Below are 15,681 nucleotides of genomic sequence, written 5' to 3' on the forward strand. Positions count from 1 at the left end.
TTTTTCTTTGAAGTGGTTTTTTTTTCTAAACTACTGGTGAAAGGCGCCGGATTGACAGCCCTGGAGCCTGAAGTCCTCTATTTATCCACAGAGCAGACACTGCAGCACGGGCAGCGGCAGTGCCAGCTTCGCCCACACTGCCCCTCCGCCAGCGGGCGTCAACCCCGACCTGGAGGAGCCACCTCTAAAGGTGAGAGGGGTAGTTCAGTCTCCACGCCCATCCGGTCCTCGGCTTCCCGGCTGAGACGGCCAGCAAGGGCCCTGACCCCACGGAGCGTGCGTGTGCGTGTGCGTGTGTGCCTCTCGCTGCCGCGTGGGTCCCCATCCACCGCAGCCGGACCGGGACCGCCAGCTCGTTGCCCGTGGCCTGCCGCCGCCCAGCCCGGCCTCTCCGCACCCGAACTAAATGTGTGCCACCTTCTAGGAAGAAGACGAGGTGCCCGACGACGAGACGGTGAACCAGATGATTGCCCGGCACGAGGAGGAGTTTGACCTGTTCATGGTAAGCGCCGCGCGGAGGCAGAGGCACTGTTCCCGCCTCACGGGCTCACAGGGTGCCCTGCGGCTTCACGCACCCCACCCTGTCAACACGAGATCGAGCAAAACGTCTCGGTGACGGTGGTGTCCCCTGCGGGTAACGGAGCCAGGGGCGTTTCACGAGGTGGCCGCACACTGCCTCCTAAGTGACCCATTTTTCTTCTGTGGCTTCCAAGGAGTGTTGCAGCAGTGGTGGTGCGCGCGCACACATGCGCACACACGCGCGCACACACACACACACACACACACACAAACACAGGGTCCCCTTTGGATCCTCAGTACTGCAGAATGCGTGTCCTCCTGAGTCCTTTGCCCTTGAGGCTCCCTTTCAGAGGGAGTTGACACTGTCCCAGGCCAGTGGTCAGTCACAGGTGCTCCTGAGCCCTGGGTAGAGAGCACTGGTCAGCATGGAATCAGAGTGTGGGCCCTCAGCCTCTCTTCTGCCGTCTGTTCTGGAATTTTCTGCCTCAAGCCGGAGCTCCTAGCAAGGGTCTACTATCAGCACCGGGGCGGCCTGGCCGTTGCAAACTCCAGAGCCTCTGTTGAGCTGCCTTGTAGCATCTGTGTCAGGCAGAGAGGCCTCCCCTTGCCACGTGCCCTTTGTATGCACGCAGCTCTCCTCATGCTCACGCCTCTCTCCCTCTGTCCCCTTGCCCCGCGTCCCCCAGCGCATGGACCTGGACCGCAGGCGTGAGGAGGCCCGAAACCCCAAGCGGAAGCCGCGCCTGATGGAGGAGGATGAGCTCCCCTCGTGGATCATCAAGGACGATGCCGAGGTAGAGCGTCTGACCTGCGAGGAGGAAGAGGAGAAAATGTTTGGCCGAGGCTCCCGCCACCGCAAGGAGGTGGACTACAGCGACTCGCTGACCGAGAAGCAGTGGCTCAAGGTACATGCTGGAGAGGGCCAGTTGGGGACGGGGTCGGGGGAGCAGAGGCTAGCTGCTGTACCGTGGGCCTCATCCAGAACCCGAGTGGGCTCCCTTCCGGCCCCTCTTGGTTTTCATTAGTGACGGTGATGCCTCTGGTGTGGGGTCAGCTCGTTCGGTTCCTCCAGACCCGCACAGGAGAGAGCGCCCACGTGGCCCCGAGGCAGCTCGGGACTCACCACTTAGGCGTAACTGGCCTCGGCTCTGCGTGGTCTTCAGGGGTCACTCCCCCATCAGTGGGAAAGGCAGCGACGAGTTAGTGATCGAAATGCCCTGCCACACGGTAGGGAGTGCCAGCCGGGATCAGACAACCTCACTTTGGGCACTTTGCCTCCCAGAGCTGGACTCCTCACCCGGCTGTGGTGGAGGGAGGAAGCAGGTCCCTACCCAGGCTCAGCATCACAGCTGCTCACAAGTGACATGGTCATGGTTTTCAGCAGACGCGCCTGGGTCCCTGGCAGCAGCAGGTGTAGGCGGCTGAGTCGGGGCCTCGGGTCTGGTCGGCCCACTGTGCCAGCACAGGTGGCAACGGAGTTGTGGTGACAGGTCAGGCCTTTCCCCAGGCTCGGGGCTCTGAGTGCAGAAGTGATGGCTGGGAATCTGGCCATGGAGTTTGACAAAAATGCCCATGAAGCAACACTTCCCAGGAAAGCAGGTGGGGGGCGTTCAGGTTGCCTTGTTGATTGGCACACCCCGGGATAAATGATACTGCCTTGCCAGGTCTCCAGTTGCACTCCCTGGGGTTCCTCCTGGTTAACTATGGGCCCCAGTGGTTCCTCAGTGCATGAGGTCCAGCAGCCCTGGCCCCATCCAAGAAGCTCAGAACCACCCAGACTAGTGAGCTTGCCCGCTGAGCTGTGCTCAAGAGGGGACCACTGAAACATGCTGGGGAACCAGGCGACCCTCGGGTGGGGCAGGTGGCTTGTCCTGCTCCTCACCCTTCAGCCCCGAGCTCCAGGGACGAGAAGAGAACCCCAGTTGATGGAGCATAGGCCCAAACACAGACCTGTACGACTCCCATGGTCGTACACTCCCACGGTTGAGACACGGGTGCCCTTTAAAAAACAGTTGCCCGTGGGCTAGTATCATTTTTTTTTAATGTTTATTCTTGAGAGACAGAGACAGGGTGTGAGTGGGGGAGGGGCAGAAAGAGGGAGACCCAGAATCCCAAGCAGGCTCCAGGCTTTGAGCTGCCAGCACAGAGCCCGACGTGGGGCTCAAACTACAAACTGTGAGATCATGACCTGAGCCAAAATCAGATGCTTAACCGACTGAGCCACCCAGGCGCCCCTATCGATTCACTTCTTTTTTTTTTTTAATGTTTGTTTTTGAAAGAGAGAGAGACAGAGACAGAGCATGAGTAGGGGAGGGGCAGAGAGAGAGAGGAAGACACAGAATCCGAAGCAGGCTCCAGGCTCTGAGCTGTTAACACAGAGCCTGACATAGGGCTCGAACTCATGGACTGTGAGATCACGACCTGAGCCTAAGTCAGACACTTAACCGACTGAGCCACCCAGGTGCCCCTTTTTTTGTTTTTTTTGAAAATAGAATTCATATACCACTAAGCTCACTTAAGCTATTCCGAGTTGTGCAGTGGTCACCACGGGTCAGCTTAAGAACATTCTTGTCACCTCAGAAAGAAGCCCCATCCTCTTCAGCTACCCTTCTGTCCCTTTATTCCCACTAGCTCTTGCTCTGGACGTTTCGTATAAATGGAGCAACGTGCTATCCTTTGGCGTCTGGCTTCTTCCAGCACACAGACTCTTTCCAAGGTTTATCCATGCGGTAGCCAGTATCATTCCTTTCCAAGGCCGAGCAGCATTCTGTTGGACAGATAGGCCACACGGTGGTGATGTCTCTGTTCGTGCAGACACTTGGCCTGTTTCCACCCCTTGGCTATCGTGAACAACGCTGCTGTGAACGTTGGTGGACAAGACTTTGTGAGGAAACACGTTGTGATTTCTCTCACATAGATATCTAGAAATAGAATCGCTGAGTCAGATGGTAATTTTGTGTTTAGTCTTTTGAGGAGCTGTCAGACTGTTTTCCAAAGCGGCTGAGCCGTTTTGCTTTCCCACCGGCAGCATGTGACAGATCCCGTTTCTGCATAACCCTACCTATATTTGTCACCTGCCCTTTTGATTGCAGTCATTCTGGTGGTTCTGAAGTGGTAACTTCGTTGTGGTCTTTATTTGCATTTTCTTGGTGCCCAGTGGGGTAGGACATCTCCTGATGTGCTTGTGGGCCATTTGCGGATCTTCTTCAAAAGTCATTTCATCAGATGTATGGTTTGCAGGTATTTTTTCCTATTCTGCGGTTTATTGTTTCACTTTCTCGATGGCGTCCTTTGAAGCACAAACGTTTTTAATTCTGACGACGTCCAGCGTATCTATTTTTCTCCTGCTTGTGCTGCGGTATGGTGTCTGAGAGTCCACTGAGAAATGCAGGAGCACAAAGATTCACCCCTGTGTTTTATTTCAAGGGGTTTTAGAATTTCAGCTTTTACACGTGGGCCCATGGCCCTTTCCGAGCAGTTCTTGTTTAGGGTGTGAGGTAGGGATCCAACTCCATTCTTTTACAAGTGGACAGCCAATTGTTCCAGCCCCATTTGTCGAGAAGGTGATGCTTTCCCTACAAAGCGTGTGCCTTTTTGTATGTCATACCCGTTAAGAATTTGCATTAATAAAACAAAAAACAAAACACGTTTGCCCCAAACAAGTACTCTCTTTTCTTAGTGCTGGCCCTTTAACTGGCCTCACTTTTCTGGCAGCCGCTCTGGTGCCACATGTACCAAAACTCTTCAGAATGTTGCTGGCATGTACCCTTCTGACCTGCGTGTCCGGGCCTCAGGACCAGAGACCCTAGTCTTGCGTCCCTAGGGTGGCTGCGACAGTGACCACAAACTGGGTCACTTAAAACTACAGCAGTGTATTCTCTGACGGTTCTGGAGGCTTAGAGACTGAAGTCAAGGTGTCAGTAAGACCCTTTTTCCTCTGAAGGTTCTAGGGGAGGCCCCTTCCTTGCCTCCTCCAGCTTGCTGTGGCTCCTTGGCCTGTGGCCCCATCGTTCGAGTCCACCATCTTCCGTGGCCTCTCCCCCGTGTGTCTTTGTGTCCTTTCCTGTCTCTCTCGGGGACATTCTCATTGGAGTTCTGGGCCCACCCTGACACAGGATGATTTCATTCTGCTCTTTAAGTAATTACATCTTTAAACATCCTATTTCAACATAAGATCACGTTCTGAAGTTGGACACGGACATGAACTTCGGGGAACACTGTTCCACCCTCCGCACCCACCCTGGGCTCCCAGGACATGCCCTCCCCCGTGCCAACCTTGCAGTGGCTCCTGCCTGCCACGTGCTCTTCCAGCTGTTCCTTTGGCCTGGATGCCTTACCCACCCCCTCCCTTCAGATCTCAGCCTGGTGCTACCTCCTCTGAGGTGCGCCCTTGACCCCCGACCTGGGCACGTCTGCCCCACCATCAGAGCACCACTCACCCTCCTTCTTGGCAGTCGACACGCTTTGTGCCACGCTTGCAAGATATTTGTCTGCTTACGCTCTCTCCTCTGTGAGGGGTTTTTTCCCCGCTGTGTCCTCAGCTCATGGTCCTGTGTCCTGCTCACGGTCACAGCTGACACGTGTGAGGAGACGACCAGCACATCCCTGTGAGTCCCGCCCCCACTCCCTTTCCTGATTCCGGGCTCCCCTGGAAACGTGGCTTCTTAGTTCTTTACTTGCGGGGATAAAATGTGCAAGTTGGTTATTACCTTTGAGAAGTATGAAGTTGGTATTGTTTGAAAGTTAATATCGTTCAGATACAGCCTCTTCTGCTCAGCACTTCCACTTCCACGAATCCATGTACAAGCCACACAGCTGTCAGTCGTGGCATTGGTTACACTGGCACCCCTCCCCCAAACAGAAACCCCCTAAACGCCCAAGAACAGGGGATGTTTAAACGAGGGTGTGTCGTACAATGGAATAAGCAGACATTGAAAATTACGTTGCAGAAAAACGGCAGGAAATACACCCAGGATCTAGTAAGGAAAAACATGAGTCCCGTTGTGGTATGTGGATGTGACCGTAGCTCTGTCCCCAGTCCCGCACGTGTTCGTGGGAAGAGCCGGGAGCATCCTGAAGGCGGCTGGCAACGCTGGCTGCACGCAGCGTGAATGTACCTGATGCCAGTGAACCGCACGCTTAAAAATAGTTACAGCGGTCAGTTTTCTGTTCTGTATGTTTTGCCAGATTTTGAGAAAAATGCAGAGGGTCTAGTGCCACTGTGGGTGGAGGGATTCCAGGGTTCAAGTCTTCAGTCTCCATTCAGTGAGGATATGCCTCTAATTGCTAAAGAAATGCGACTGTCTGTTTGTTAAGGACAGGCGGGCGCCAGGGCACACGGAGGCACACAGGCCTGCCCTGGTCCCCCGGGGCCCGTCGAGAGCCCCTGTGAGCGTCCCGCCCAGCTGTGCCCCGCGGGTCTGCGCCGCGGCCTTTGCCTGTCGACCTCGGTGCTGGCTGTCCTATTTTACCACTATTGACCCTGAAGGCCATCGAGGAAGGCACGCTGGAGGAGATCGAAGAGGAGGTCCGGCAGAAGAAATCCTCTCGGAAGCGCAAGCGGGACGGCGACGCCGGCTCCTCCACCCCGACCACCAGCACCCGCAGCCGCGACAAGGACGATGACAGCAAGAAGCAGAAGAAGCGCGGGCGGCCACCCGCCGAGAAGCTCTCCCCCAACCCTCCCAACCTCACCAAGAAGATGAAGAAGATCGTAGATGCCGTGATCAAGTACAAGGACAGGTAAGTCGGGGAGCATGGCGGGCGGGCCTTGGGGGTCCTCGGAGGTGCCTCCAAGCCGGTCGTCGGGTCAGTCCCTCCACGAGCACCGGCTGCCTGTCCTTGTCCCGGGACCCTGCCCTCCTGAAACATACTGTCTGCAAGAGGGAAGCACACGGTGTCAGCTCGTGGTGGGGAGGTAGAGGTAGAGACACCTTTTCAGGGAAGGTGACATTTGAGGGCAGCCCTGAGGAAGGGAGGTCTGGGATGAGTGCTCCAACAGAGGCAAGAGCCGGTGGAGAGGCCTCAAGAGGCCAGGGGTGAGCGAGGTGGAGAGGCAGGGGTCTGTGCTGTGATGGGCACCGATCGCACGGATGGCGGACGATGGCGAGGAGGTCCGAGGGGCGAGAGCACGGAACAGGCAGCTTTGTTTCTCTAGACTTTCCACCGTCTCCCCACACTTGTGTGACCAGCAAGCCTGGTTTTCGTTCTGGCCCTCTTGGTCTGGGCCGTCACGGGTGGGCTACACGTTGAGAAGACAGACCGGGTTCCACTCGAGGAACACACACACACCAGATTCAAGACTGCGGCAGATCCATTTGTGGATCACAAGTACCATATAAATAGCAAAATAACGTCCTCCCAGGCCCTTCAAGGGAACAGGTGCACATTCTGCCAGCTCGAGGCAGGTCGTGTGGACTGACAAGAGGTGGCTACGGGTACGAGGCCTGTGCCTTGCTCAGGACTCAGGTGGTTCTGCTCCCCTTTCTGGCCCAGACCGGCCAGTACGGCTGTTCCAGTAACGGGAAGGTTGTCCAGCTTGACTTTATAGTAACACTTGGCACTTAGTCGTTACGCGAAGTAAGGATAAGCTGTAATCTGTAGGAGGGAAACGTGTCAGGGTGTAAGCCGTCAGCATATCATTTGGAGAGGCTCTTACCAAGTGTGAAATTTTGGGGGGTGGTGATGTTATAATACCCAAACAAAAGATACAAGTTGCCTTTCAAAAAAGAGTCACTGCCCCTCTCCTGCTGGTGTGCACGCACACGCTCTCCCTTAAAATAAGTAAGACAAACTTTAAATAAATAATAAGAATAAAAAAGAATTCTTTATTATTAAGAGGAACAAATGGCTGAGAAAGGCCTATTGAAGTTCAGCCACTCATTCTCAAAACATAGCTGCGGTATTGAGAAGAAAATGCTGAGCTAATTTGCAGGCTTCACCTTTGAGGCAAATGCCACACAAAAAACATAGAAGACTCACAATTATTTAAAATACGGAATATGCAGGGGTCACCTGGGCTCAGTTGGTTGAGTGTCCACCTCTTGATTTCGGCTCGGGTCATGATCCCAAGGTCGTGGGATCCAGCCCCACGATAAAACATGGAGTGTGCGAAAATCAGTGAAAATTATAGACCCCAGTGTTTTCTTCCCAATGATCTTCTTGCGAGGGAGTCTTAAAATTGTCAAAATGAAGAAGAGCCTTGAAGGTTAGGGGGCAAGGATGGACTTCTGAGAAAGTCCTGCTGATCTTTTGGATATCCAAATGGAGAAGATGAACTTTGACCCTGCCCCACACTTTACCCGTATGTTAACTTGAAATGGATACCAGACGTGAACGTGAAAGGGAAAACAGTTCTCGAGGAAGGCGCGGATGAACGTCTTCCTGGCCTCGACGTAGGCGTAGACTTCCTGAACGGACACAGGCACTGCTGTCCGTAGAAGACTCATAAATTCGGCTTCACTGAAACTAAGAACATTGGTTCATCCGAGGACGCCCTCACAAAGTCAGTGGGTGCTCCCGCAGGCTGAAATCTTAAAATGGGCAAGAGTCGCAGACGGACTCCTGGAAGAAGACATCCCAGTGACCCGTGAGCGTGTGAAAAGGTGGTCGGGATCAGTGCACAATGTCGAGGGAGCACACGGGAAAACCAGAGGCGCTTCTTTCTGTAGGCTCACCGGAATGGCCAGAACCGCGTTAAGAGCCGGCAAGGACGTGGAGTAGTTGTACCTACGTGCCGCTTCCGGGGGTGGACGGCGCTTTGGCCGTAAACCTTCTCACCCAGAGATCGTTGAGCCACGCATGTCACCAAAAGACACATACAAGCACATGTGCGTAGCAGCCTGGATCGTGACCGCCTCAAACAAAACAGCCTGGTGTCCATCCGTAGGAAAACTCTCTCAGTGGTGGCCTAATCAAAGAGCAGAATTCCAAAAACCCCCGGACAGACATTCTGACGCTCCCTGGGAGAATCTTCTAGTCATTTTGTTTGAGTGAAAGAAGCCAGACGCCGACCGATACCTACTGTATGCTTCCAGTTATGGGAAGTTCAGAAGCTGACCCATGGTGATGGGTATCGAACAGTGGTTACCTCAAGACGTGAAAACATTACACATTCAAGATAGGTGTGCTTTCCTGTATTGTGTCACGCCTTGGTTTAAAAGAAAAAAAAAAGATACTTGGAAGCAGCCAAAAACGTGTCCGTTTTTTCAGTCATCCTGTGACCTTCTGAGCATCCTTCTTCGTTGTGTATCATGTGAGAAAAGAGGAAGTGGTTCCCCCGGCTGCTGCCAACAGTTGTCTTTCCACATCTGCAAGAGTTTTTCTTGCACGTGCGAGATTGAGTGATTAGTCAGCCATGACACTAAACCCGGCTCTGAGGGCTCAGTGATCCCTTGTTGAGACTGTTCTCTTGCAGGCGGCTGAGATCCTGGTGGGGACTCCGGGATCCAGTTTGATGAAAGGCCCCGGCTCTGGAATCCCAGAGCTGCACTCCCAGTCGACCTGATACCCGCGTGGCAGGGCGCCCCGGTGGAGGCCTTGGTGCGGGGTTCACACTTAACCCCGCGTCTTCCCGCAGCAGATGGCGTCACAGGACTGGGAAGAGACGTGGGGGAGTTGCAAGTGACCTGGTACACATGGTGGGTAAAGGAATCCTCCCCGTGCTGACATTGAGAAACCTTTGGTTCACGATTGGAGCACGTCCATCGACCTGCTGCTTTGCTGTGGTCACACAGAAGATCAAGCAGGGCACTCGGAGACTCGGGAAAATAGTCTCATTTTCTTGCTGAAAAAGTTACTTCATCGCAAATACTTTCAAAGATGATGTTTGGGTAAAAGGCTGACCTGTTTAATGGATGTTTTTGACGTTCATTAACACAGAGTTTGAAACCCTGGGGAAAACAACAGTATGGTTCCCCTGCGTTGAGACAATTGGGTGAGAAGTGAGACCACTCTCACCCCGGACACCAGCCGCGGAGCTCAGGGATCCAGGACTACCCTGAGGCTGGCCAACTCTCTAGGCGGACCCTGAACTCTCTGAAAGCTGTTAAACTCACAGATTCAGTTTGTTACAGTGAAAGGACAAAGATTGACATGGGGGCCAGAGTCCCAGAGAGTTCTGTGTGCGGGTTTTCCAGCCACCCTCTCCCCCGAGAGTCGCTGACAGCAGATTTCTCCTGGCGGCATTAAGAGACAAGACACGCAGGGCGCTGCCAGCCAAGGAACCCTTAACGTCTAGAGTTTTTATTGGAACTTGTTCATAGACACGACTGACCACCCACGTGACTGGCCTCAGGCTCCAGGCCCTCTGTGGTTTGAGCTGACACCACACTGACCCATCGCCACTACCCTAAATCACATTCTTAGACTCTCTGGGCCCGAGGACCCCAGGTAAACAAAGGCAGCCCATCAGGCAGGACATTTCAAGGGCTGAGAGTTCACCTCCCAGGAGCCTAGGGCAAAAACCAGGCCTCTCTTCGGACCAGGTGAAATTCTTAGGGCACGCTTGTCAGGCACCTGGAAGGTTCTGAGGGACCAGCTACTGTGCCACACCAAAAAGAATAAGAACGGAATAAATTTGGAAGTAGCCTAACACACGCTTTCTTGTCTCAGACTGCCAACATAACTCCTTTCCAGAAGGGACCATGAAAGATTTGTATTAAAAATTATTTTTTATTTATTTTATTTTTTTTTACTTTCCAGAACTTTTTAATTAGCTAAATTCTATACTTGAGTTAAACACGAAGCCTGAGGACAGAACGAATCGTTAACAGCTTGGTTCCTCCCGGGCACCAAAGAATAATTACAGGACGTTGTCAGCCTTTGGATTCGCCGTGTCCCGAGTCTGCCTCGGCGGGCAGGAGGCCCTGGTGCTGCGGTTTCCCCCCCAGCGCCTGTGGGAGCCGGGGCCACGTCTCCACGCAGCCATGTGACGGCAGCGGTTCTTCTGCACCTCTGCTGCTGTGTGTGAGCAGGGTCACCCTTCTGTTCGTTGGCGTCACTCCAGATGTTGCTTTTGATTACCTACTTCGAGGTCTCCCCCAGGTGTATTTAAACACCAGTGCGATCACATTTGACATTACCTTTGTGCTTCTGCCCTCATCTACCAAAGGTAACCTCCTGATCGAGAAACTTTCGGTCCCTTCGCACCTGTTCCCACTAGGGCTGCCACACCCGTCCCTCCCAAGGCCCCTGTGTCCAGTGTGGCCTGAAGAGGTGTGCCACAGAAGCAGAGCCTGAAGATACGTAGGGGCCTGCACCTCTTCCAGGGGAAGAGGAAGAAAAGAGTGTCCTAGGCAAAGGGGACAGGAGACGCCATACACAGGAGTCCTGAGGCCAAGGGCATGGGCATCCTATGTCTAGAGGAAGCCAAGGAAGGCAAGGGAGCTATAATGGGCCGCTCCCATGTTTAGGACCCCACAGGGTCCCTTCTCCTTGGTGCTTGAAAATCTCAAACTGCATCAGGGAACCCTGTAATTAACAGCCAGAATTGGAACCAGAATTAAGAACGTAAGTTGGAGGGGCACCCGCGTGGCTCAGTCTGTTGAGCGTCCAACTTCAGCTCAGGTCATGATCTCACGGTTTGTGAGTTCGAGCCCCACGTCAGGCTCACTGCTCTCAGCACGGGTCCTGCTTCAGTTCCTCTATCCCGTCTCTCTCTACCTCCTCACCTGTGCTGTCTCTCTCTCAAAAATAAACAAACGTTAAAAAAAGAACATTGGAGGTAGGGGTTTTCGCTCTAAAATCCAAACATGCAGGGGCACCTGGGTGGCTCAGTTTGTTGAGCGTTCGACTTCGGCTCAGGTCATGATCTTGCGGTTTTGTGAGTTTGAGCCCCTCATCAGGCTCCGTGCTGACAGTTCAGAGTCTGGAGCCTGCTTCAGATTCTGTGTGTCTCTCTCTTTCTGCCCCCCTCCCCAGTCACGCTGTCTCTTTCTCTCAGAAATAATAAAAACATTAGAAAATGTTCGCAAAAAATAAGATCAAATAAGAACAGATGAGCTAGGCACAGGTTCCCGGTCAGGTTGGGACCTTGTCGTGGGGCTCGTGTGCTGCCAGTTGATGTCTCCATCCCTTAATCTTTCAGAGGGCATCAGCAGAAGCGAGCCAGGGTATCTGGGCACTGTCTCCAAATGCTGGTCAGCAGGTGTGTGCTCTGGAGTGTGTACTTGGTGCCTTGGGGGAGGTTTTAGAGAACTGCATCTGCCGGAAGGAGCCATTTAAGCAGGCAGGCTCCAGAGGACCCTCCATAGAACCTGTGCTCCCCACGGGGGTTTTGAGCTTGACCTTTACCAGCGATAGGGCAGAGTCACAACTGCTGTAAAGATCACATGCCGAGCAGCGGAGGTGTCAGTGCCAGGTTTCCTGAACTTGACCATACTGATGTCACAGAAGAGAACATCTTTGTTCTTCGGAGATCCTTGCAAGTTACTCACGATGGCTCAGAAAGATGGTGCATGTCTAGAGGCTTCCCCAGCTGAACCTCCCATGGCTGAACCCCGCTGAGCAGCCCCTCTGGACCCCCTTCCCCCTCTACCCTGCCAAGAGGCAGCAACCCTAAACGGGCCAGAGGGCTTGAAGGTCACAGAGATCTGGGTTCCTCATCCATGTCCATGTCTCCATTTCCGAGTCCGCAGCACAGAAGGGGAATCCCCTAAATGGGATTATAGAGACCCCGAGAGAGACGTCGCGGGCCAGCCATGCCGCCCGTAGACCAGCCCCGAATCCATGTCCATGGTGAAGGGCCCCGGCCAGAGCCGGGGCAGCAGCAGCCTCAGCCTGGGCCTGGCAGCCACTGCGCAAAACCTGCAGTCACGTCCCCCGTGCCCTCGCAGGAGCCCTGCACCTCCCTGATTAGAATCAAAGAGAAGATGGCTTTCAGAGTTGAAAGGTTTGTACCTTTGATTTGCAAGAAAACCGGGCAGTGTAACAAGCCCCAGAGAAGGTTGTCACCCCCGAAGCGTCCCCCCAGGAGAGGTGACTGCAGGTGGCAGCAAGCCCCTCAAGATAGTCCCCTTGTGGCAGAAGAGAGGGTAGCAGACAGCCCTTTGTCTGGAGTCCAGGCTCAGAATGGGTGTGCCCCAGGAGAAGCCAGCCCTCTGCCCGTGGGTCCAAGTCTGGGGTCAGCACTTCTATCTGGCCCCCAGCCCAGAGCCTGTCGTGAGAAATGCTGAGGTGAGATGTCTTCCGAAAAGTACTGATCCCCGTCATCAGGGCCCAGGCCAGGCTGCGGGCCCAGTGGGGGCTCTGAGCCACGGGAGGATCAGCCCAGGCAGCTCTGCCGCGTTGTGCCGAGTCTGCCGCGTGCAGTTGCACCTGCCCCATTTGTCAGCCTGCCGATTCCGTCTGAGGCTTCACTCCCTGCTGGTGAGTGGTCAGAAATGGAGCACACCAAAGAAAAGAAAACGGCGCAGCGGTCTTAGAAGGCTCTTGAAACTAGAATTACAGGCGCGCCTGGGTGGCTCAGTCGGTTAAACGTCTGACTCTTGATGTCAGCTCCGGCCATGATCTCTCAACAGTGAGATCAAGCCCCAAGTCAGGCTCTGTGCTGAGCACGGAGGCTGCTCGGAATTCTCTCTTTCTCTCTGTCTCTGTCCTATGTGGCTCGCATGTGCGCACGCATACATCGGTCTCTCTTTCTCTCTGAAAATAAACTTAAAAAAAAAAGTAGAGAGGCGCCTGGGTGGCTCAGTTGGTTAAGCGTCTGAGTCTTCGTATTGGCTCAGGTCATGATCTTAGTTTGTGGGATCGAGCCCCACGTCAGGCTCCACTCTGACAGTGTGGAGCCTGCTTGGGATCCTCTCTCTCCCTCCCCGCCCCTCCCCCACGTGCGCACACACCACTCTCTCTCGGCACAAATAAACATTAAAATATTAAAAAAAAAAAAAAAACAGAATTACATATAAGCTCAAAAAAGGACAGGACTCAAAAAACTGGACTCCAGAAATAAGTAGATCGGGGTGAACCAGTCCCACCCTCTGCTTCCCTCAGAATCCCATGTCAGATCCTTCTTTCTTTTTTTTCTTTTTTCTTTTTTTTTTTTTTTTTAAGTTTATCAGAGCAAGCTGAGGAAGAGCAGAGAGAGGGAGCGAGGGAGACTCCCAGGCAGGCTCCACACTGTCAGTATGGAGCCTGATGTGGGGCCTGTGTGAGATCCTTCTAAAGTGCTCATGCATTTCAGCAATGTGCTCCTTCTCTATGCAGGGAAAATAATAAAGAAATGGTCTTGGGGAGCCTGGGTGGCTCAGTCGGTTAAGCAGCTGACTTCAGCTCAGGTCACGATCTCGCAGTTTATGAGTCTGAGCCCCACGTCCAGCTCCTTGCAGACAGCTCAGAGCCTGGAGCCCATTCTGTGTCCTCCCCTGCTTGCGCTCTGTCTCTCTCTGTCTCTTAAAAATGAATAGGTGTTAAAAAGAAAAAATTAAAAACATGAGATACAGGTTTCATCAAACTATATTAAAAGACGTGTGCCCCCAGGTATGTCGTTGGCTCATTTGAAACTGTGGGCTCATCAGACACTTAATCAGCATCATAACCTATAGCCAGTCTTGGCCTTGGCACGTGCACCCTGAAATAAAGCTTCCCCCGGTTCTGGCTACTGGGAGAGCGTGGAGGGCACAGGACCGATGGCCTGTAGACCATTGTTCTCAGTGGACTCGTTGCTGAACATCATTTCCTTTCGTTGGTGCTGGAATCAGAATCACTTGTGTGCCACGCGGCCCTAAGACCCAACGCTCAGGTTACCCTTTCGGGGGGTACACGCGGCAAGTGGAGGCTCTTCATAAACTTTTGTAGTGTGGCAACAGACTGAACCTAGAAAGCGACTCGACTGATCAAGTAAATGAATACGTTCAAATCATTCCACTTTCAAATTTTGTTTATGGAATACCTTTTTTTCCCTTAATGTTTATTTATTTTGAAAGAGATCGAATTCCATGCAGGCTTCTCCACCCCACGCAGGCTCAACACAGAGTCCAATATGGGGCTCAGTCTGAAGAACCATGAGATACGACCTGAGCCAAAACCAAAAGTCAGACGTTTAACTGACTGAGTCACCCAGGCGTCCCTGTGGAATACCTTCTGAATTGTCTACAATTCAGAATACCCATGAATTGTCAACAGCTAAATCAGTTCTGATTTTTTTTTTTAATTAAAAAAAAAAAACTTTTTAAGGTGTATATATTGTGAGAGAAAGAACACTCACGAGCTGGGAAGGGGCAGAGAGAGAGAGAATCCCAAGCAGTCCCCGAGCTGTCTGTGCAGAGCCCAACGTGGGTCTTGAACTCATGAACTGGGAGACCATGGCCTGAGCCAGAAGCAAGAGTCGGACACTCAAACAACAGTCACCCAGATGCCCCTGCAGCTAAATCAGTTTTGAAACACCTGAGCTCCTCTTATCCAGGACCTTGTAGGCTCGGTTAATTGATGGAGGGTCCAAAGAGAACATGGTCCCGGGGCTTAAAGATGTCACAGGAAAATGGTCTGAACTCGACTCTGGGAAGGCAGGCAGGGCTGAGGGACAGAGAGGGAGTACTTCCTGGCAGATCAGGAACACTTCTGTACTGGACTAGAAGGATCTACCTTGGGTACCACCTTTGGTTAATTGCTTGTGAAGTCTGGCCCACCAACTGTATGTGTATCACCTGTGAATTAGGAATGCTATTTTTAGATTTGGAAAATTTCAAAAAAGAATATTATTCCATGACATACAATTCTATGAAATTCAAATTTCATCGTTCATAACAGAAGTGGTGGTGGAACACAGCCAAAGCTCACTTTTCTGCGTGTTGTCTGTGGCCACTTTTGTGCAACAGTGGCAGGAACTGAGTAGTTGTGACAGAGACGGCATGGCCCACAAAACCTAAAAGATTTATACCCAGTGGGTGGGTTGCAGAAAAAGTTTGCTGACCCATGATTTTCAGCAGCGTATGGGAAAGGGTGGGAGAAGTCCCCGACTTAGTCCGGGGGGGGCGTGTGCCCAAGCCCTGCCTGCCACCAGCTCTCACAGCCTCTCTGGTGTTTCAGTCTGTTAGGGATATGGATGGATGATGTCTTTGATGCAGAGAGGTCGCGGTTCTATCCTTTTGGGGGGCAGTGGTGTTCCCGGTAGTTGCTGCCAGTCTTTTCCGGAACAGGGAGGTGTATAGATGACGGTGTTGGGGC

At 53.0% G+C, this 15,681-nt stretch overlaps 1 protein-coding gene across 8 annotated transcripts in view; it reads left to right on the forward strand.

Moving 5' to 3' along the window:
• The window catches only part of SMARCA4 (SWI/SNF related, matrix associated, actin dependent regulator of chromatin, subfamily a, member 4), an 89,799-nt gene that overhangs the window by 65,330 nt on the left and 8,788 nt on the right, over positions 1 to 15,681 (forward strand). For 3 of the 8 annotated variants that reach the window (XM_042978189.1, XM_042978188.1, XM_042978190.1), the window contains exons 27-30: positions 92 to 190; positions 425 to 502; positions 1,206 to 1,424; positions 5,999 to 6,261. In XM_042978189.1, coding sequence (XP_042834123.1) covers positions 92 to 190; positions 425 to 502; positions 1,206 to 1,424; positions 5,999 to 6,261 — 659 coding nt within the window. The other 5 variants (XM_042978193.1, XM_042978194.1, XM_042978191.1 and 2 more) reach the window with 4 other exon arrangements.

This window comes from Panthera tigris, chromosome A2 (assembly GCF_018350195.1).
Source record: "Panthera tigris isolate Pti1 chromosome A2, P.tigris_Pti1_mat1.1, whole genome shotgun sequence".
In the NCBI taxonomy this organism is placed as follows: domain Eukaryota; kingdom Metazoa; phylum Chordata; class Mammalia; order Carnivora; family Felidae; genus Panthera; species Panthera tigris.